This window comes from Betta splendens, chromosome 8, assembly GCF_900634795.4.
Source record: "Betta splendens chromosome 8, fBetSpl5.4, whole genome shotgun sequence".
Taxonomy (NCBI): domain Eukaryota; kingdom Metazoa; phylum Chordata; class Actinopteri; order Anabantiformes; family Osphronemidae; genus Betta; species Betta splendens.
The window spans coordinates 11,162,244-11,183,683 of NC_040888.2; the positions used below are offsets into that span (position 1 = coordinate 11,162,244).

General features: G+C 47.2%; 3 protein-coding genes across 3 annotated transcripts; 2 read left to right on the top strand and 1 right to left on the bottom strand.

Annotated features, from left to right (window-relative positions):
- Positions 1–470: 470 nt before the first annotated feature.
- On the top strand, positions 471–7,034 carry hsd3b7 (hydroxy-delta-5-steroid dehydrogenase, 3 beta- and steroid delta-isomerase). The gene is made up of 6 exons (XM_029159874.3): positions 471–684; positions 1,960–2,115; positions 3,627–3,735; positions 4,816–4,915; positions 5,167–5,329; positions 5,984–7,034. Exons 1-6 carry the CDS (start codon positions 534–536, stop codon positions 6,394–6,396), a joined length of 1,092 nt encoding a protein of 363 aa, XP_029015707.1. The 5' UTR covers positions 471–533; the 3' UTR covers positions 6,397–7,034.
- Positions 7,035–7,986: 952 nt separating this feature from the next.
- On the top strand, positions 7,987–14,788 carry LOC114860669 (TBC1 domain family member 10A-like). The gene is made up of 10 exons (XM_029159428.3): positions 7,987–8,450; positions 9,183–10,175; positions 10,703–10,802; positions 11,034–11,141; positions 11,715–11,821; positions 11,934–12,048; positions 12,567–12,632; positions 12,721–12,910; positions 13,017–13,171; positions 13,325–14,788. Exons 2-10 carry the CDS (start codon positions 9,208–9,210, stop codon positions 14,252–14,254), a joined length of 2,739 nt encoding a protein of 912 aa, XP_029015261.1. The 5' UTR covers positions 7,987–8,450; positions 9,183–9,207; the 3' UTR covers positions 14,255–14,788.
- Positions 14,789–17,111: 2,323 nt separating this feature from the next.
- On the bottom strand, positions 17,112–20,157 carry mylpfa (myosin light chain, phosphorylatable, fast skeletal muscle a). Its single transcript, XM_029159888.2, has 7 exons — positions 20,005–20,157; positions 19,508–19,606; positions 18,541–18,616; positions 18,347–18,451; positions 18,150–18,228; positions 18,019–18,067; positions 17,112–17,864 (listed from the first exon to the last, which is right to left on the bottom strand). Exons 1-7 carry the CDS (start codon positions 20,005–20,007, stop codon positions 17,763–17,765), a joined length of 513 nt encoding a protein of 170 aa, XP_029015721.1. The 5' UTR covers positions 20,008–20,157; the 3' UTR covers positions 17,112–17,762.
- Positions 20,158–21,440: the final 1,283 nt, after the last annotated feature.

Genomic DNA, 21,440 nt, shown 5'->3' on the forward strand with positions numbered 1-21,440 from the left:
ACAAACCAATTGAACTACACCAGAGGATTATGTGAAACAAACACCCAGCTGACTGCAGCCACGAAGACACGTCTGGCCTTCACAAAATACAGGGGAAAACCCTAATATCTAGCTAAAAGCGCCTTCACATTCTTACATTATCTGCTCATGTTGAGCAGGAGGAACCTTGGCCGGTCCATCTACAGCAAAAGTTCATGACCTGAAAAAGCTGCTTTATGACAAATTAATAAATAAATTTGTCATAAAGCAGTAAGTCACATACACATACAATACATATACATATATAATATTACATATATAAATAACATATTATATATATATATTATTACATATATAAAATAAACATAAAACATAAACACAAAAATGAAATATGTAAACATAAATAAACCGTCACCATCGTAGCGGTTCCGATCAATACGTCACTCCCCTTCTTGGACGCCGACGTCACTATATTAGGGCAGCAGTCGCCGCGTCGCTTCACGCAGCAGCGCAGCGCAGCGCAGAGCGAGCGGAGCAGCAGCAGCAACAACAGCATGGCGCAGGGTCGCGTGTTCTTGATCACGGGGGGCTGCGGGTTCCTCGGGAAGCATCTGCTGGAGGTTTTGCTGGAGAAGGAGGACGAACTGGCGGAGATCCGGGTGTTCGACAAACACATCGACCACAGTTTAAAGGGACTGAGCACAGGTAAGACGGGTTCCTTCACTTTACTTCATTCAGTCATATCACATCAGAACAAGTTTGTCTTCTGATTAATTATGAAGAATCTGGATTAGAAATAGTCAAGTAAATCACTATTTCAATACAAAGCACAAAGCCTTCAACAACAACAATAAGTGTAGCAGACTTATTCATGTTATGTACATTCATGTGCATGTCTTCCATTTTGGGTGCTTGATTGTACACAGACTCAGAACTCTGGTCTGGGTCTAGAACTTCAGAACCAACCCGACCCAGAGTGAACACAGACACATACTGTAGCAGTGATGGGGTGTTCAGGTGCCGCTGAATACAGTTCCCCTGTGTGAGAAAGCAGCACAAACACCCCCTGGCACTGGTTGCCCTCGCTTCCTGTGCCAGGATAAAGATGTGTCCTGACACGGCTCAAACGCCACTCGTTGGTCGCGTTCAAACGCTCAGTCCGGAACCCCCAGCAAAACTACAGCGCCGCTAACGCAACCGACCCGCGTGCGTTTTCCTGGTAGCGAGGACTTTGTGACTTGCTCAGAACACGGCACCATGCGGTGGAAGCTCGGTCACTTCACCACAGCGGGGGACGCGCAGACAGTGCGTCTCCCACGCTGGAGGAAACGCTCTTTCTCGGCTGTCAGTCAGCGGCGAGGCTGCGGCGAGGCTGCGGCTCGGCCCGGAACGATCAGCTTACAGTAACCAGAGAGCTGGGTCTCAATGACAGGCTGCGAGTCTGAAGACAATGACCTTCTGACCCGCGTTACTCATTTACTTTTATAGTTACTCATAGCAGAGCAACCAATAATCTGTTGGATTTCATCACAACTGGAGACTCTTCTTATCAGTTAGACATAAAACTATTGGTTTACTGTTAGATCTGATTAGCACCTAAATTATAGGATCATTGGAAATTAGCAGGATTGGGCAAGAAAATAACTTTTCCCATGTTCCCTATAAACATTGACTAATTAACTTTTAGTCCTTTTCGACCTTTTAGCTCCATAGTTTTTTTAAAACGGGTACAAAAGTCATTGAACTTGCTCCATCAGGGGTTGGTGGCTGTAACCACGAGGCAGTAAGTTTCTGCTAACCTCGTTTTCGGAAGAAGTGTGAAATCTCCTGTCTGTTTTGTTCACTTGGACCATGACGTAAGCAAAGGCAGTGTGTGATGACTCCCGGCAAACCAGTTCCTCACAGGTCCATTTTAAATAGGAAAACGGCTCAGCGCTCAGGAAAAGCAGGCCCTTGACTCTGTCCCCGTTTCCTCCTCAGAGCGGACGAAGGTGGAGCTGGTTCAGGGGGACATCACGGACTACGGCAGCGTGTTGGAGGCCTCGCGTGGAGCCGACGTCGTCATCCACGCGGCCAGTTTGGTGGACGTGTGGCACAGAGTCCCAGAAACCCTCATCGACTTGGTCAACGTCAAAGGTGAGAGAGTGGTGATAAAAAAAAAAAGTTTTATTTGGGGAAAAAACAACTGGAGGAAACCCTCTCAAGGACTCATCTGTGGCTGATTTATATCCTTTCATTGAGGTCGAGCAAAGGTTTGATCCTGATCCGACTCAAAATGGGGTCAAGGCTGTTTTTTATCGCATCACCGACACTGCAGAGTCAACATCCTTGTCTTTCACGTGGCTTTGACTCAACCAACTTGACTTACGGGGTTAAAGTGTGACGTGGGGCGCCGGGTGGGAGGACTTCTGGGTCGCAGTGCAAACGCGCCGCCGAGCTCGGCCGCAGAATTCCCCGCGTTGCTGCAAGCGAGCGGCCGCGTGCGACGCCGGGGCCTAAATATAGTCGTCAAGCTTCCAGCCGCCGCGGAGCAGAGGTCGCTGAGTCACACGGCTGCAGCCGCAGATGCTCGTGCCCGCGGAGCGTCTCCCCACAGCGTCCTATCACATCTCACAATGAGCAGGAGTGGAGTCTGATGGTCCATGAGCCGTCGCCCTGACTTCTGGCACACAAGCATGGATTATTCAACCCTCCATTTCTGGGTGTGGTTGTTTTTTTCCAGCAAACTGGAAAAACTAACAGTTCGGCTGTATTTAAAACACGTACAGTGGAATTTCGCAGTCTCTCACCTTTTTAATGAGATGCTGTTGACAGAAGCCTGTCGCACCTTTTGTTGTGCGTGTGTGCGGCTCAGGGGACGTGTTGTCATGGAGACAGACAGGCAGGAAAAAGACAAAAAGACACTGTTGTCCAGCGTTTGAGTCACGTCCCCTTCGTGAGCTCTTCCTTCACTGAACCTCAACAGAGGGTTTTGTCTGCGTGAACCATGACTGGGAATCTGACTCCGTGTCTCCACACTGGTTTCGACTCACATTTGCGCACAATGCTCTGTTTTCTTTCTGGCCGTCGGCTGGACATACCAGACATTTTATCCTCATGTGAAGCAGGGTCACGCGGGGCAGCGCTCTATCGCAGCAAGCGCCGTCGGAACCGCTCGGAGACAGGTGTTCGATTTCAAAATCGCAAACATTTCACAATCCGTTACAAATCGCGGGTTGTACTTTATAAATAAGATGAAGCTGAGCACACAGTTTTGGGTTTTTAGCCTTGTGATCTGTAAACACTCTCCAGTTGGATGTTGGATTTTGTGACCGAGTGTGAAATGTGAAATTAGTGACCGGATTTAAACTTTCTGGTTTCTGGCTGTGATGAAACCTCATGCATATATTCATGTGTAAGGATGAACAGGGCTTTCGCCACCTCTGCTGCTTTCATTCCTGATTGCAGGGTTAGGTTAGGATTGAGGCGCCGACAGTGCAGCTGCTTCCTGGTTCAGTCTCTTTCATCTCTGTACACTAATAGAGTCCAGGCTTTAGTGGAGAATGTGCCGCAGTCGCTGTCAATACATTGACCTGAAGTCCATCGAAACCCAAACCCAGCGTTTTTCCATCTGTTTAAGCATCAGTGTTGTTGTTTTTCTTGCTCAGGAACAGAGAATGTGGTCAACGCCTGCGTGGAGTGCGGCATCCAGTGCCTGGTTTACACCAGCAGCATGGAGGTGGTCGGGCCCAACGTCAGTGGAGAACCTTTTATCAGGTAAGGATCCATCTGTGCATGTGTGATCACGTATTGTCCTCCACGACCTAAAGGGAAACGCTTATTCATTTATCACCAGCATAAGTAAAACCAGGATGTCAAAGCAGCCAGTGTCGCCAGAGGACACACCCAGCGCCATGACAGATGAGCTGTAATTTACAGTCCTTTCCGGAGAAAGGATTGGGCTCATCCATTTCTGTGGTCACTGTCTGATTGCTCCACAGTGAATGAGGGCCCTTCACAGACTACACATATAATTAGATGAGGCCTGAACTGGGAAAGCCACAGTATCCAGTTCCCTGGTGCTTTGATCAGGTCACGAAAACGTCAGCATCCAGGAATCCCGTTCCATCGGTGCGGCTGAAGCGTGTTTATAATTGTACCGCTCGCAACTTGCGTGCAGGTCTGAGTTCAAAGCCTCGCTCTCCAGTCTAGGCTCGTGATTAAAGCGTTGTTTGGCGAACGTGTGGGTGTTCCTTAGACACCAGGCGCCAAACAAGCGCCAAAGCAAGAAGCTGGAATGAGCCCTGATGACGGTGTGAGTCAGCATCGTGTATTATGTCACTGTTTAATGCGCCAACCGGGAACGAGTGATGTCACACGGGTGCCAGCTGCGACTTGTTTTTGTTGACGACAACAGACAACAGTCACAGACAACTGTCATCACACTCTGAAGCCGGTAAAGAGGCCATTAGATGATGGGACCCCTGTAGTGACTGTTATTACCTGTTAGTCCTGACATCTTGCTACATGTATGCGCTCGTTTACAATTACATATGGAACATATGTGTGGACTTGACTGCGGCTGCAGCTGTGGCCCGTTGTCGGTTAACATTGCACCTTTGCGTCACTGTGTAAGAATGGAGCCGCCTTTGATTCACTTTGTCCAGACAACAAGCTGAGATGCGAACGATAAAGCGCCTGCGTGCACGGAGCAGATTAGGCCTTCATTTCCGACCGTCCGTCTCCGTGTGTTGATGCCGTTTACGCTGTAGCCCCGGCGCATTCCTCCTGTTCGTGCGAGGTCCAGAGCTCACTTTGTGGTATGTGTCTTGAATTGTTTGAATATTTCTTTGTCAGGGGGAATGAGGATACGCCGTACGACTCCAAGCACAGCATGGCCTACCCTAAGAGCAAGGCCAAGGCAGAGAAGATCGTCCTGGAAGCCAACGGCACCGAGGTACTTCCCCGTCCACCGCACGCACACAGGTGTCCTGTAAAAATACAGGCGCTTTCTTTGGAGCAGCTAAATCTGAACTGAAACTAGATACTGAATGTCAGTTTAGAGGTTATTCTACTGAGCCGCGAGTGTTTGTTTTGTGGACTTCTGGCCAGGAACAGTGTGCGACCGAATGCAACGCGAGCCCAAACGCGTGTTGTGATGATGCTCGCTGGTGCACGCGTTCTAACGGCGGCTCCGTCTCCCTGCAGGTGAAAGGTGGGAAGCGCTTGTACACGTGCTCGCTGAGGCCGACGGGCATCTACGGCGAGGGCCACCAGCTGATTAAGGACTTCTACACGCTGGCCGTGGACAGGGGAGGCCTGGTGATCGGGGGGGTGCCGGAACACGCCGAGCACGGCCGCGTCTATGCAGGTCGGTCCGAAATGCAGTGTGTGTGTGTGTGTGTGTGGGGAACGGAGCAGTGCAGAGGCTGCCTGGAACCTGAGAGCAGAGTAGCACAGCGTGAGCCTCACAGCTGCTCTAAAAGCAGAAGTCACGCAGCCACTTCCTCTGCATTTCACAGTCTGATGGTCCCTCTGATAAACACTAAAATACAGGCTAAGGAGAGAAAGGCTGCGCTTTTATCCACAAAGACGTCAGAGGGAAGCAGTGAAATAATGACCTGTACAGTCTATTCCTGTCTGATGCCTGTTATCCAGCATCAGTCCCCGCCTTTAGATTTCAAAGGAATCATGATTGCTCATAGACTTGTGATGACATGACTTGTGAGCACACCGACAAGCACATTTGTCGGTGTGCTTATATGGTTTTGTCGCTTAGCCACATTTTGATGCTGGTATGTCAGTCCCCGTGCTGCGCGTATGTGCGTTTCAACCAGGCTAAACCCGGGCTTCCTGTTAACTGGCTGCTGCGCTAACAAGCTGAACCATGCATTCGACTTGATTTAAACTTTACAGTCAATAAGTCACATGACTGAGGGAAATACTATGACCACAGACAAGAAAAGTCATTATAGAAAACGGAAGAGTCTGGTTTCTCACGGGCGCTGCTTGTTTGTGTTGCTAGGCAACGTGGCTTGGATGCACGTGCTCGCAGCCCGGGCCCTGCGCGAGCGCCCGCAGACGGTGGGAGGCGAGGCCTTCTTCTGCTACGACGACTCGCCGTACAAGAACTACGAGGACTTCAACATGACCCTCCTCTCCTCGTGTAACTTCCGCAAGGTCCGCCTGCCCTGGCTGATGCTCTGGTTCCTGGCCATGTTCAACGACATCGTGCGCTGGATTGTGAGCCCTGTGTATAACTACACGCCGCTGCTGAACTGCTACACCCTCGCCGTGGCCGTGACGTCCTTCACGGTGAAAACGGACAAGGCGCTGCGTTACTTCCAGTACCGTCCCCTGTATGACTGGGATCAGTGTTTGTCTCGCACGAAGAAATGGGTTGAAACGTTTGCACTGGAGGACCACAAAAACTCTTAATGTCACCTCCGGTAGACACACGGGAGTGGTGTCAGTGATTTAAGCTTAGCCTTTAAACCCGTGAGCCTAGCAATAAGATTCAAACATCCTACACTCATGCATAGATTATATAGACTACCTGTTATTACATGTGATTACCTGAGAACAGACTTCCACTGGACTGCAGTATTTCTTTAATTAAATTGTATTTTGCGTCTCCGACAGTAAAGGTGTCATATGAAAAATAATTTATTTACGTCATTAGATGGATATAAATGTTGGTGTGTAGTGATATGAAGAAGTCAACACCTGGAGCCGTGAAGTGTTGCTCGGGCCTGAGCTGCAGAAGTCCGATATCCCAGCAGATCTATTTCTATTGGATCTGCTTGGCCTTTGTGTTCTTATTTTACAGTTGTTTGAGATTGTTCTATAGTGTTAAACATTCAATTACATATTGTATAATTTTAGTATTATTATTATTATGTAAATAATGACGACTATAAACACAGTTTATAGGCATTTACTACCTGCATAGACATGTGCTTGTATTCCTGTTGTGTTCTGTATAATTTATATAATTTAATTGCATGCATTACAGTGCAATACATAATTTTTTTTAAATTCTTGTATAATTTGTAATAAAAGATTTTTTAAAGATGTTTTGCATTGTTTTACTTTGGACATTACCCTTTTCCCTGACAATAGAAGGAGTGACTGTTTTGTGAGTGTTGTGTAACAAAGTTTGGCGCACAACTGTCAGAGCCCAACCTGCATTTCCATGGACACAGTTTTTGTTTTAGGTGGAGGGGGCCTCTCCGATTCCTGTGGAAACATGTCACCAGCCTCCAGCTGCATTACATCTGCTTGTATGACTAAGACTAAATATATGGGAGTTCCCTTTGCAGGGTTGTTTCGATGGTCCGAGGTGTTCCCTGTTTGTTACCCATAGCAATCCTCATAACAGTTACCACTGGGCTGTAAAAGCGAAAAAAAAATGACTCAAAATCTCCAACCACAATTTGTAATGCCCTTCGAAAATAAGTGAATGTTATGTGTTTGGTCTTAAAAAACACTTTAATAGAGCTACAAGTTTGAGCTTATCCGTACACTCATCACATTTTCAAGGAGTCTCCTGAGAGTTAGGGTTTTTTTTAATGATGAAAGTAGTACTTATACTTTCCAGGTGTCTTTTAACATGCTCGCCTCAGACTGTGACCAATACTCTGTGGCCCAGTTTGAAGAAAGCTGGGCTCTGAGGGCAAAACAAACAACGCAATTTCCTGCAGGGATCAATATTTCTGTTCATAAGGAGCGAGGTTGGGATGTCAAGGTCAGCTGAAAGCTTGTTGTGGAGTAGACTGCGCCCTCTGCTGGTGCAGCGTCAACTTACCATCCAAGTCAATGTGACCGTTAGTTTGAACGGTGTCGTTATTAGATTGTGTTATTTTATTAACGCAGGTGTTGTTTTTTATTTGAAAGTTATGCATTTATAAGTAACCGCTTAAAAATGTTTTCAACCGAATGAACTAATTTAATTTTATGTCTTATGTTGTGAAAGGCAGGTTCCTGTGTGCGTGCGTGCGTGCGTGCGTCCGATACCGTTGACGGAGACGCGCACGTAGCTGTCAGTAGGAAATACAAGCGGCCAGTGTAGGATGTACTCCTGCCTCTGTGCCTGATAAATTAACGAAAGTCAGTTTTGTTAAGGAATTCACATCGTTACCCGGAGGGTTGTTTGTTTCTACTTTAAATAACGGGAGCAAATCGGCGATCAGGTCTAATGTTAGCCGAGGTAACGACACATTCATTTAGACTATACGCGCTAAAGCTAACGGTTACATTAGGCTAAAATAAGCTAACCTAGCTAGCGGGCAACTTAGCCAGCTAGCTCGCCGACTGCAGGACGCTCGCTCTTCCAGGTCCTCACCCCGTTCAGCGGCTCCGACTGCTGTCGCGCTTTAGTTGTTTTCATTACACGGAGAAAGCCGTGGGACCGGAGCTGTGGCGGGGGGACGTGTGAACAGGAACCCCCTGGCTATCCAGGCGGACCGATCACCGTAAATCGCCGGCTGTGGGTGAGTTGAGCGGCGGAGTTAAAGTTGTAGTTGTCTGGGACAGCGGGGTGGACAAGGCCGTGGCCCCCCTCTCGGCCTGCGCTTGGCAGCCAGGGAGGGTGTTGACTATTAACTGTTACTAAACTATTTCATGTGTGCGCTGAATCGGGAAGTTCACTCGCTTCAGTAAAGTCCTAAAGATAGGAAATGGCAGCGACGTGTCTGGTGTTGTTAGCTGCTAGCACGCAACCGATAGCTTCCTAAAAACCGCTACAGACATTAACCTGCTTCATCAGCGATTTGCTGAATCTCCACGGTTATGTGCACAGATGCGTGTACGTGCGCCCAAGCCGTTGTCAAAGTGTAGGTGTGACAGTTGCAGTAAGCCTCGGGTGTGACCTCAGTGTTATGTGCTGTCAAAGTGGAGATATGTAGTGCGTCAAACCGACTTACTGTGTGTTAAAACCTGTGTGTGGAGAAAAAGAGGATATTGGGTATTATACATGTTGCATATGCTACGTGGGTGTGTACGTGTACACACGCTCCTCCCAAAATCTCCCTGATTTTCAAAATGTCATTTGCTTCTTTATCTTATAGTTTATGAAAGAGGATGTTTATTATTATACGTAAACACAGCTAGAGATTTATTTGTCCATAGAAGCTTCTCATCTGTGATGCTCTTGCTGACAATTCTACAGTTATGACTGAATGGGTCTTTATTACATTCACTAGCTCTGTTACCTCTCTTTATAGCTGCAGAAGCGATCCCAGCGAAACCATGGCTGAACTCTCCACCCTATCTCCATCCCCACCTGCACTGAGTGATCCTCATGCAGCTCCATCTATCGCTTTGTCCTCGTCACCACTTCCTGCTGCGAACAGCCCCGCTCTACAGTCAACCATTCCCGCTCCCAAGTCGTCCCTCTACAATGACATATCTTTGACAGGCAAAACTCCTGCTCAACCCATCCCCAACCCCTCCTCAAATCCTCCGACACTCCCTTCTGAGACTCACTCCTCCTTAGTACATAATGTGGCTCCACAGAGAGAGGACTTGACAGAGACTGCAGGTGATGCTATTAAGAATGAGACAAGGAGCAGTGACCCAGTAGCTGCAGAACCCCTAAATACTGAAACTGAGATCCCAGCGCTGTCAAATGAGCCATCGTCCCAGTGTGAAGTGCAGCTGGCACCCCCCTGTCCTGTTCCTAATCCAGGTCCTAATCTTTACCCCAGTGTGCATGTTACCCATAACCCCAATCTTGTCATGGATGATGGTCAGGTTTTAGCGGGCCAACCGCAGGCTGCTGCAGCTTCCGATCCCACCTCTGCTCCTTCGGCATCCCCTGATGAGGCAGCAACAGTTGAAGAGAAGCAACCTCAGCCACTTCCACAAGCACAAAATGCTCAGAATCCAGCCTCCCCTGTGTCTCCAAAGCCTGACTCTGCTAGTGAAGGAGGGAAAACAGAGCTGCCCAGTAGTCCCACCAGAGCTGAACACCCCAGTCCCACTGTCCCACTGATCCACGAGCCAGCCTTTCCGCTGCCCAACCCCAAACCTGCCCCGGCTCTTGATACCCTCAGCTACCTAGACTCGGTCAGCGTGATGTCTGGGACGTTGGAGTCTCTGTCTGGGCTGGGTGAGGACGGAAGCTCTGTGGGCTCCGATTCAGAGATCAATGGCCTGACTGTCAGACGAACGGATAAATATGGTTTTCTAGGTGGAAGTCAGTACAGTGAGGGCTGGTAAGTACAAGAACATTAAATAATAACTCAGTGCCAAATATTGATAATCTTTACTGTTTAGTATTTTACATATATCAGCAAGATCTGCTTCTTTTAATGCTCTACTTCTCAGCTGTTCAAAACTGTCCGTCCTTTATCTCTCCTTGGTCTGACTCAGACAATGCTGAGAGCGTTTTTGTGACTCAATATGTACTGACCGCATATATCTGTGCCCCCACCCCCCCTACACACACACACACACACCCATCTGCACTCTTCCTCTCTTTTTGTCAGATTCTACTTTTCTGACAAGCTAATTGCCCATCCAGTGTTGAATAATTAAACCTGTATTGATTTACCATCAGTACAGTGAAGGATGTTCTGTGTCTGGGCAGCTCAGCGTAATGTGTAATAATGAATGCAGGGGGGAAAAGGGCCTTAAACCATTTGTGTAATGAGATTTGTTACAAATCTGTAAACACTTTTAGTGCAATATTCAAAAGGAAGAGATTTTGTCAGTAATGGAATTTTCTTACTTAATATTACAGTGACAGAGACGTTCGAGTTGAAGTTGCCAGACAGAGAGAGATGAAATGGCTTGACATGTTCAAAAACTGGGATAAGTGGATTAAGCATCGCTTTCAGAAGGTATGCACTATTTATTTGTTTACATAATGAAACTATAAATTAATGACAGTGTTTGACTTTTAGATATATTTGAATTAGTTATTGTCACATGAAGAGACTCTTTCCAGCTCTTGACTTTTATTTTATTATGCAACAAACGAAGAGAGACCCACAAACATACTGTACAATAGTGTAAAAGCATAACTGGTCAAGCTAATACTATAATGTATGTGCGTATGTATGTATTATTAGGTGAAATTGCGCTGCAGAAAGGGAATTCCGTCTTCTCTCAGATCCACAGCCTGGCAGCTACTCTCCAACAGCAAAGAGCTCCTAGAGGCGAACCAAGGGAAATTTGAGGTATAACTGTGACCACTTTTTTTCCCGCATTGTCTTGTTTTAGGATCTCATGGTCCTAAGCTTGTTACTGATCCTCTCTCAAAGGTATTGCATGAAAATTGAGTTTGAGGTTTTATTCCTTGATTCTGGTCTGGTCTATTAGGTTTGAAACTTGTCTGTGTATAAAACCTGCTACAGTATATGTGTGGATTGTAAATATTGAAAGTAAACGAAGAAGCTGGTGTTCTTTGTTTGGGTCAAGGTTTGTGAAGGGAAGTTTTGAGCGAGTATGTTAGCATCAACTGCAGGATCGCTAAAGGAGCGCAGGCGCAGGCAGGCGAGCTGTAAGCCTCTTATCAGGACCGGTAATCCTGCCAGTCAGAGCCCTACCTTCATGTTTGCACAGAGGGGGGTCTGGACTTAGCCAAGTCTGGGTTCCAGCACTATTGTTTGTGCTTTCTGAAGATGACTTTCTTTTAGTTTTGTTTCATAGATGTGTTTTGATACAGGACCTAATCTGCTTAAATGTCAAATGCAGAAATCAATGGTAGCATTATTGTTGCAAAACTATCATTTACTTTTTTTTCACTACAGGAGCTGGAGAGAGAGCAGGGAGAGGCTAAGTGGCTGGACATTATAGAGAAAGACCTCCACAGACAGTTCCCGTTCCACGAGATGTTTGCCGCCCGTGGCGGCCATGGGTAAAAAAACCCCCTCCTCAGCTTTTAAAGCAGAGTCATCTCAGTTGCGTGGGGTGTGTGTTTGGTGTTTAAAGTAAAGTTTACAGTCAGTAAAACTGGTTTGTTTCTGCAGGCAACAGGATCTGTACCGGATCCTGAAGGCCTATACCATCTACCGACCCGATGAGGGCTACTGTCAGGCTCAGGCGCCTGTGGCTGCAGTGCTCCTCATGCATATGCCAGCCGAGGTAAATGTTACTAACAGTAGAGCAGAAAAGATTATGTATAATTTTCAGTTTGCTTGGTTCCTGTTTGCCCACAAACACAATTTCACATCACATTACGAGACAGAACCATTACCCGTTGCCATCGTGACCCTAAAGTTGCGTTAATCACTTTATAAGCTTCTGTTTGTTTTGTACTCACACTCGCTTGCTATCTGTGTTTCTGTTTATCCGCACGTTAATCATGCGATGGGCACACGAGAAAAGATCTGATGTGGGCGTTTGTGAGAAAGCTGAAACACAGTTGAAACTCACCCATATTCAGTTCTTACTTTACTGTGGTTACTAAATTAAACATAGCAGTGAACAGCAGCTGCACATTTGAAGCGAGAGCGATTTGGGCAGAATTCAAGTTATGCTGAAGTTTAACTGACGATCTGAGTTAGATGCCATCATACGAAGGTTTATAGTGATACTGTGTCATTTATTGGATGATTGAATAGTTAACATAACCTGATTTTATTTCTGCTTTTGTTTCACAGCAAGCTTTTTGGTGCCTCGTGCAGATATGTGAGAAATACCTACCTGGCTACTACAGCGCAGGGCTGGTGAGTGCATTCTAAAAGTTGATTTTGTATCACACACTTTTATTCCACTTTGCTCTTTACTCGTATTTTCCCTTTTATTGTGTTTTAGGAAGCTATCCAGCTGGATGGCGAGATCTTCTTCTCCCTGTTGCGGCGCACGTGTCCAATGGCGTATCGTCACCTCAAGAAGTTCAAGATCGACCCCATTCTCTACATGACAGAGTGGTTCATGTGCATCTTCTCGCGGACCTTGCCGTGGGCCTGTGTGCTGCGTGTGTGGGACATGTTCTTCTGTGAAGGTACCTGGCACCTCCACACTGTTTATAGCCACCATCCTTTTTTATTTCTTTCTTCCCCCACACACGTTTTATTCATCTTGACTAAAACTCTGGTGTCTGGTTGCAGGTGTGAAGATAGTTTTTCGTGTGGGCCTGGTGCTTCTGAAACAGGTGCTTGGCTCTGTGGATAAACTTAGGGAACTACAGGGCATGTATGAGACAATGGAGCAGCTGAAAAACATTTCACCCGACACTATCAGAGAGGACATACTGGTCCAGGAGGTGGGTGTCTCTATTCCAGCTATACAGAGCATAGATTTCAGACGCGCTTCTGTTTTTACTCAGAGACACGAGTTATGATTCACCTTGTCTTGTAGTGCTTCGTCTAGTAATCTTCACTTCCTCTGTCTGTCCTGTCCCACTTGTGTTGTCCAGATCGTAATTCTTCCAGTGACTGAGGCGCTTATAGAGAGGGAGTGCAGCATCCAGGTGAAGAAGTGGAGAGAGTCCAGAGGGGAGCTCACACACCAGCCTGTTCGCCGGCTCCACGGCACGAGAGCCATCTACGAGTACAAGCGACGCGCTGTTGCCATCAGCTCTGGTGGCAGCTTCTCTTTCCTGGGAAGCTCAATCCCTCCTCCAGGACCCCTACGAGCGTCTTCCAGCCTCCTCTCACTTCCTGGTTTCCGCAAGTCTAAGGCACCTTTATACTCTCAAGCAAAGAAGGGTTCCTTCTCAGGGCCGTCGGGAATGGAGGGCCTGTCGCATCAGCCGCCACCTGCAATAACATCAAGTGCAAGCCGAGGCCCCAGCACCAAACCACCCATTCCCCCAGGGGCAGGTCAGAGGCCGCCTGCACCCCAGAGTCCCTTGGTGGGGAATTCAGCTGGCTCATCACAGAGTCCCGCCAAGCCCTCAGAAGGCGGCTCAGCAGAAAGCCAGCCGACTGCTTCAGCCACAGCACAGAGCACACCACCGGTACCACCGCCCAGCACCCTCTCCCCAGCCCCCAAAATCGTGTCTGAGCAAATTACTCCTACCATCCCATCTCCGACCGCAAACAACGCCCCTCTGCCACCATGTCCAGATGCTAAAAAAGACGCGGTGCCAGAGGCCGAAGCCACAACCGGAGAGGAGGAAGTAAAGAAGAAGAAGAAAAGCAAAGACGACAAGAAGAAGGAAAAAGAAGACGAGAAAAGAAAAGTGAGGGAGAAGAAAGAGAAGGAGAAGGCCGACAAAGAGAGGCTCAAGAAGGAGAAAGAGAGGCTGGAGAAAGAAAAGAAGAAGGGGGGAAAGAAAAGGGACAAAGGGGGCGGCGAGGCTGAGGACAAAAATGGAGCCGCAGCAGCGAAAGATCTGGCCTAGATGTTTCAGCCCATCATTGGAGGATGATGAAAAGGATGCTGAGCAAAGAAAAGTAGGTCAAGAAAACAGAATAATTAGCGTCAACAACTGGGTCCTACGTTACACATTTCAGAGACTTAAAGGCGTTCCAGGACTATGGTGGAGAAACTGGATCATGGTTTTAATAGCACCTGGAGGAGGCTGTTTGCCCCTCGCTCAACACTTTCATTTTACGAAGACGGGACACGTTTTGTTTTTCAACTGGAGCATGCGCTGCTTCTGAAAGCTCTCTTCAGAAGATCAGTCATAATCTTCTTTTATTCTTTTTTTTATTTTATTATTTTAAAAAAGGTTGACGGCAGTGTTTCAAGAAACATCATCTCAAGGATCGTTGCAGAAATAGTTAAGGTGCCATAGAGGATGTAAATAAAGTCGGCTACTTTAGTCCATAGGATTCTGTTAGCACATGCTCCGGGCGGTTCTCCTCTGTGGACAACTCGCCTGGATGTCTGGAATAAAAAGAAAACCTTGCAGAGCAGGCACTGACTACAGAAATGCTAGTAACGTTGAGCTTGTATTTATTGTCATGTTAAATGTTGTGAGTGAGTGTGTGCCTTAGTAGATCGTGTTGGTGTTCCATGTGTGATCTTCTCCGTCTGCCTCTGCTCGCTTCTGTTGCCCAAACTGCTCTTGAATCCTTTTGCGGTTCCTCCTAATTCCTTTGTTTTCTCCCGTTCTGGATGTGAACACGACGGAGGGCGAGGCGAGAGTTTAAAAGTGCAACCACGCAATCTGGCGGCGGCTCTTTTTTTAAGCGTTTGTGTGTCTGCGACAAAACGACACACGGGGAGATTTAGTTGTCAGTTTCTGGCCTCTGTTAAAAAAATGTTTGTGTTTGCAAAAAGCAGGTGCTAAATTCGAAGTCGACCGGTCGCGTGAGCGCGCACAAGCCCTGCAGACCAAATGTCCATCAGTACAATTAGTATTGTCATGGACCGAGAAGAGTCATATATGCATCTTATTTATCCAAACCTGGGCGTGGGTGAGTTTGTCAACACATTGAAATGTGACTTCTTGTATCTTAAGAAAATGAAGGATGATTTTTGCACTTGTGATTTAGTCACAAAGCACCACTGATGTTGACCACTCTTAGTGTAGTGACGTGCAGCACGGGAGCCTCATCAGGCCACTTTCCAGGCCTGAGGACCTATAGGAAGCCACTTGTCTGGAGGTGCCAGGTGTGCCAACGTAGCATTAACCTCTGACCTTTGGTGTTTTGGCTCTGATGTATTTATGTATAAAGTGGTTAATTTAATCAAATACATTATATTATGAATTATTATTATTATTATTATTATTATTATTTTGAATCCAACTATTTTTCTATGGAAGAGACACCTGATTGACTGGAACACTGGCCAACTACGCGCTGTGGTTGCAGGAGGATCACTGATAGTCTTTATTTTTTCCTCGGCTCCGACGCGACACACTCGCCGCATGACTTCGCTATTGTTTAGGTTTACTGTCCGTGTTGGTTCATTTAGTGTCACAAGTCTCCAGTTTACTGAAACGTGCAGTATTAAATTGACTTGAGTGGGAAAGGTGGGCGCCAGGCGGAACGTTTGGGAGTCGAAGACCTTAATCGTACTGTATCATATACTAAGCGGTGATTTCTGAGCTTGGATTAGTTCTTTCATTTGAGATCTGAGAGTTGTTTGAACATTCATTTTGACTTATGGACTAACTGTCTAACCTATTTACACTCAGTGTCTTGTACTGTAACATATTTATGCATACATTAAATGGCGCCGACACCCATCAGTATATGATGAACAGTGCCCTAGTTAGTTGGTATCAAACCCATTTGCTGGCAGAATAAACACTGATGCTCTTTAACTGTACTGTTACGGATTAGAGGGACTTTTGCGTATTTGTAGCTAACATGTCGCCCACATTCATTTCTATCAAGTGTCATCTAAATATCTAGACGTCGTGCACTCGGCCTCTCCTCTGTTTATAGGCTCAGATTAGTTTAGCGTTAGCGAGGACAACCTGAACACATCTATGCAAACCTTCCGCCGCCTTGACTGTTCGTAGGATGTGGTGACTGATGTCACCGTCTGATGGTGATGATCAACAGAGAGCCGATGCGTTTTGGGCTGAGTTTTGCTGAGCACACGAAGACTTTGAGCAATACATCCTCGCAGCTCGTCTTGGCGACGGCGTCATCTCTCACGTGAGATGTTGTGATGATCGAATTAATTTGACCATCCTCCCGTGGCATCAGTGCTCCAGGATACGATCCTAAAAAAAAAATCCGTCAGGTTGTCTGTGCATTTGCACCGGGATCCTGAAGGTGTCCTTCTTGCTCACGTCTGAAGGGGAGCGACTCCACTGATGCAAATGTTGTTACGTGTTTCAGCAGGTTTTCCTCCAACACCGTTAGTTCGTTTGTGTTTTTACGTTTACATTTCACTCTCTGGCAAAAGTGAAATCATAGCTAATCCATTCCTTCAGATCTGCAACTGATGTATTTAATTGATGATAATGACATTTGTGATGAGTAATAAACCATAATATATTAAATCATCAATGTGTGTTTGTTTCATCAGTGTAACAGAAAACCACCAGGGCTGCTATTATCTGCATAAGAAGCAGGAGGTGACCATCAATTAGGCCTTTCACCTCCCATTTTATATTTAATTCATAATTAAAGTGTGAAAATCATGTCAGGAGCTTGATTTGTTAATTCGTTTTAAAATACATTTATAAATATATGCTTTAAGCCAAAGTCAGCAGTCACTGCTGGGACCAATTAATGGCCTTATTGCCTCATTCAGATGTGTTCCTGTCTCAGAGCCACTAAACAGAGACACTATTGTACAAAATAGAGGTTTTATTCACAGTTTGTCCCTTTTATTCATTACATAGGAAATGGAGGCTTATGGAAACAAGGTGATGCGTTAAATGCAGGAAGGAGCGGAGAGAAAGAAATCGAAGACCTGAATGTTTTCTTTCGGCCCTTTCTCTCGTCTCCTTCGGTCATTTTGTAAAAATCTTTTCGAGGAACAACGTTGTCGTCGCTTTAAGGAGGCAACTTGTTCCTGCCGCCTGCAAATTCTCTCTTCTGACCCCCTCTACCTGGGAGGACATCTTCAATGGGGAATGATGTCCTCGTGCTACACTGTCTCCCTGTTTGAGACTGTTGGAAGGACAGACGCGCGGAGGTGAGAAGACAGAAGTTGTTTCCAAGAAAGAAAGGTTGTTTGAGAAAAGCCTGTGCATGGAAATGATGTTACAGGATAATTTTATTGAAAATCATCCCTATTCCCCATAGGCAAACATAGACATCCCATGGGCATCTGCTCTCTTATGTGTGTGTGACAAGTCTTTGGTTTGACCATAAGTAGCTGAGCACATGGGTTCATGCATAGAAGGTGAACAGGGAGGAGGAGGAGGAGGAGAGGAAAGGACGGGGAAGGCAGAATAGCAAAGGGATTGCCGTCTTTCTTGTCTTCGAGCTTTCTGTTTACTCCTCCTTCTCCTCTCCGTGTGTGATGACGTAGCAGATGTTCTTGTAGTCTACGTTGCCGGCAACATCTGGGGGGAAGGCGGCCCACATGTTCTTAATCTGCAGGGGGACAGGAGGGGTTCAGACGGGCAGAGGGTAGAGATGGTGTGTGTGTGTGTGTGTGTGTGTGTGTGTGTGTGTGTGTGTGTGTGTGTGTGTGTGTGTGTGTGTGTGTGTGTGTGTGTGTGTGTGTGTGTGGCGGCGGCGCTGTTACCTCCTCCTTGGTGAACCTGTCGCACTGGGTGGTCAGGAGCTCCTCGAGGCTGCAACGCAAAGGTGCCGGTTAGAACGGAGGTCCCTGAACGCGTCACGGATCACACGCTCGTTTTTAAAAAAAGTGCTCACAATTCCTTCTTGATGGTTCCAGTGCCGGCGGGGTCCAGGACTTTGAAGGAGCTAAGAATAACGTCCTCGGGGTCAGCACCTGTTGAGGACGCGGGGAAGATCCGATTAGAGGCGAGAAGCATTTGAACCACGTCGCTCCGCGCGGCGCTGAGTGTGTTTCCTATTATTAATAAACAGCAGCAGCAGGAGCCCATTACCCTTCAGCTTCTCTCCGAACATGGTGAGGAAGACGGTGAAGTTGATGGGGCCGCTGGCCTCTTTGATCATGGCCTCCAGCTCCTCATTCTTCACGTTCAACTGGCCTGAGCGACACAGAGGCTCCGTTTAGCAGCAGAACTCGGGGCGAAACCGCGAGAAAGCGGGCAGAGAACGCCGGACGGCAGCGACTCACCCATTGAGGCCAGCACGTCCCTCAGGTCATCTTTGCTGATGATACCGTCTCTGTTCTGGTCAATGATTGTGAAGGCCTAAAAGGAGAAGGCTGCGGTTATTGCTGGAAGGAGGTGAGACCTCCTCACCCTCCTCACCCCCCTCTGTAAACAGTCTATCAGGTGACACAAATGTTAAGTAGAGGCCTCCACCCAAATAGTCAGACTGCAGACTGGGGTTAGGGTGTGTGTGTGTGTGTGTGTGTGTGTGGGTGGGTGGGTGGGGGGCGGGGGGTTAAGATGCCCCCCAGGATTTTCTTACACGTTAATTTGGGAGGATATAATTAGGGAACAGCTGTCAGATGCGCCCCCACCGCCCCACCCCACCCCACCCCCCTCATCCTGTACCATGAAACTTAAGATAACCTCTTGGACTTGGACTTGAACTCGGTCGCCGCCCCCCCCAATCTGTCTACGCTCAGATCACCCTGATGATCGTCTCATAGATTCCCCGAGTGCTACTCAAGAAGCCTGTATCACTTATCGCGGGAGGAATGTTTCCTCTATTTGCAGCACGTATCCCTGACAACACACACGCCGTCATAATCCAACCTCTTTGCAGCCAGTCCTTATAAAATCCCATCTCCCGGACCCCCCCCCCGCACGCTTCCATTTTACAGCAGCTCCTTTCGGTTCCTGCCTTTTCTGTCTGCTAGTTGTCCTGCACCCGTGGTCCAGCTGTTCAGCCTTCAGGCGGAGACTTAAGGAGGCGTCTGACTGACAGCTGGACAGAGGCCAGAGGTTAATAAAAAATGTGAAAATGCAAAGATGCTCCCGATGGCATTCTGACGAGCGGCGCGTGTGAAATAGCAGCCGCTGTGGAAACGGATCCGAGAGCGGCGCCGTCAAGTTGAGCCGGAGAAGCTGAACGGGTCTCACGCCAGATGTTCTGAGCCGCGCCACAGCTGTGTGCGGCCGGGCGAACCTCACCTCCTTGTACTCCTGAATCTGGCTCTGCTCAAACATGGAGAACACGTTGGAGGAGCCGCTGTCTGATGCTGCCTGCCTCCTCTTGGCCTTCTTTGGTGCCTGAGGACAAACACACGTGGCGACATCGTCTGAGTCAAAGTTAAAGTTCACACCGAGGCCAAACAGTCTCATTGGCCCATTCATAATTTTAATTTTTCATTCTTGGAAAATTGTTGACGATCTATTGTAACATGCATGTGTTTACAAGGCATTAGTACAGTATTAAGTATTAAGTTAGCAATATTTTAAAATATTTAATATTTCACCTATAATAATAACAAACCAGTCATTCTTTTAAATGTGCATCACCAACAGTTGCATTTCGCCATAAATCCATAAAAAATGTCCAAAACCACTTGATCTAGAAGAAGTGGTTCCCACGTTAATCCATAGGGATGCTTTGATTCGCCTGCAGGTGGTTCCGGCAGCAGAAGGATTTGCAAAACCCGGGTACTCACCATCTTGAGACGGTATGAGTGGAGCTTTGGTTGATCAAGAAAGACAAGACAGTGTGAAGCCGCGTTATACGTATATCCCCGGGGGTTTATATACCCGTCCACCGGCCAATCTAACTTTAGCCGCAGCCTCAAGTTTGGATGGGGATTAAAAAGAGCGAGAGAGAGAGAGAGAGAGAGAGAGAGAGAGAGAGAGAGAATGGCCAAGGATGAACCGAGCAAAGTGAAGTAGACTGAATGGTGCGACGCCGTATCACCTTACAGGAGATCAGAAATAGAAGCAGGAGTCTTGGAATTAAGTAAACCCGATAGCTGAGGGACCCAGTCCCACGTGGACTAATAAGGACATTCGGGACATTGATGCTTGTTGGACCCCTGGACGCTGTCTCTCCGCCCTCCTCCCGTCCTCCTCCATCTGCCTGCGGCGAGACGCGCGCGCGCGCGCGCGCGCTCGCTCGCTCGCTTTATTTTTGGTTTGTGATGCCCATTGCGATATTACAGCCTGAGATACAAGCATTCTATACGCTCAGCAGCCGATGCGGCTCTTACCCTGTATGTGCACGTCTTTTTTTAAGTTGCGACAAAAGTAATGATGCTCGTATCCAAAGCGGGCGCTCCGCCTCTGGAGTGATGGGGAATTAAATGTATAGAAGCAGCGCGTGTCCCTCGTTCAATTAGCCATTAACACACGACAGATCAACACTGCCTCCATTTTAGAATGTGAAACGGGAGACACGTCACTGAAAAGTGAGATAACAGGTGATAAAAATGAAACTCAGCTACAATTTAAATGGACCAATGGCTCATTCATTAAAACTGACTAAACTTTGATGATTTAATTGCTGACTTTTGGCAAATGCAGATTTACTATCTACAGATTTGACTTGACTGCTGCAGTCATTTACTCCTCTGACCTATATTTGAATCCGATGCATCAATACAGGAGCAGCATTAGACTTTTTTGGGCGAGCTGACTGGAGCTAATTTTAACCACTTCATATACAGCGGTGCGGTTTAGTAGCGTCTCCCTCCACCCACAGCTCACCTGACAGATCTGGAACGTGGCGGGAGACACGCTCCGTCTCTCAAAATCGACTGCAAATGAATTTGTCTTTCGATTTGTTTTGATCTTGATTTGTCTCATTCAAATTGTCAGAACTTCTGGCTCCAACACTTAAAGCTGGGTGTGTTTGAGCTGCAGCGATCTTAGAGTAGGAAGTGGAAACGTGGACTGGAGGCGACGTGTCACTGTGACCTCTGACCTCTCTGTTGTGTTTTCACCAATAGAAATGAAGCGAAATCCTCCTGATGGGCCTTCTGAGCACTTTCCCACCTGTTTGCCACAGCCCCTCCCCTCAGACCCCCCTTAAATATACAGGGATTACTTAGTAGGGTGATGGCAGCAGACATTCCCATAGGAACATAAAAGGGACAGCTGA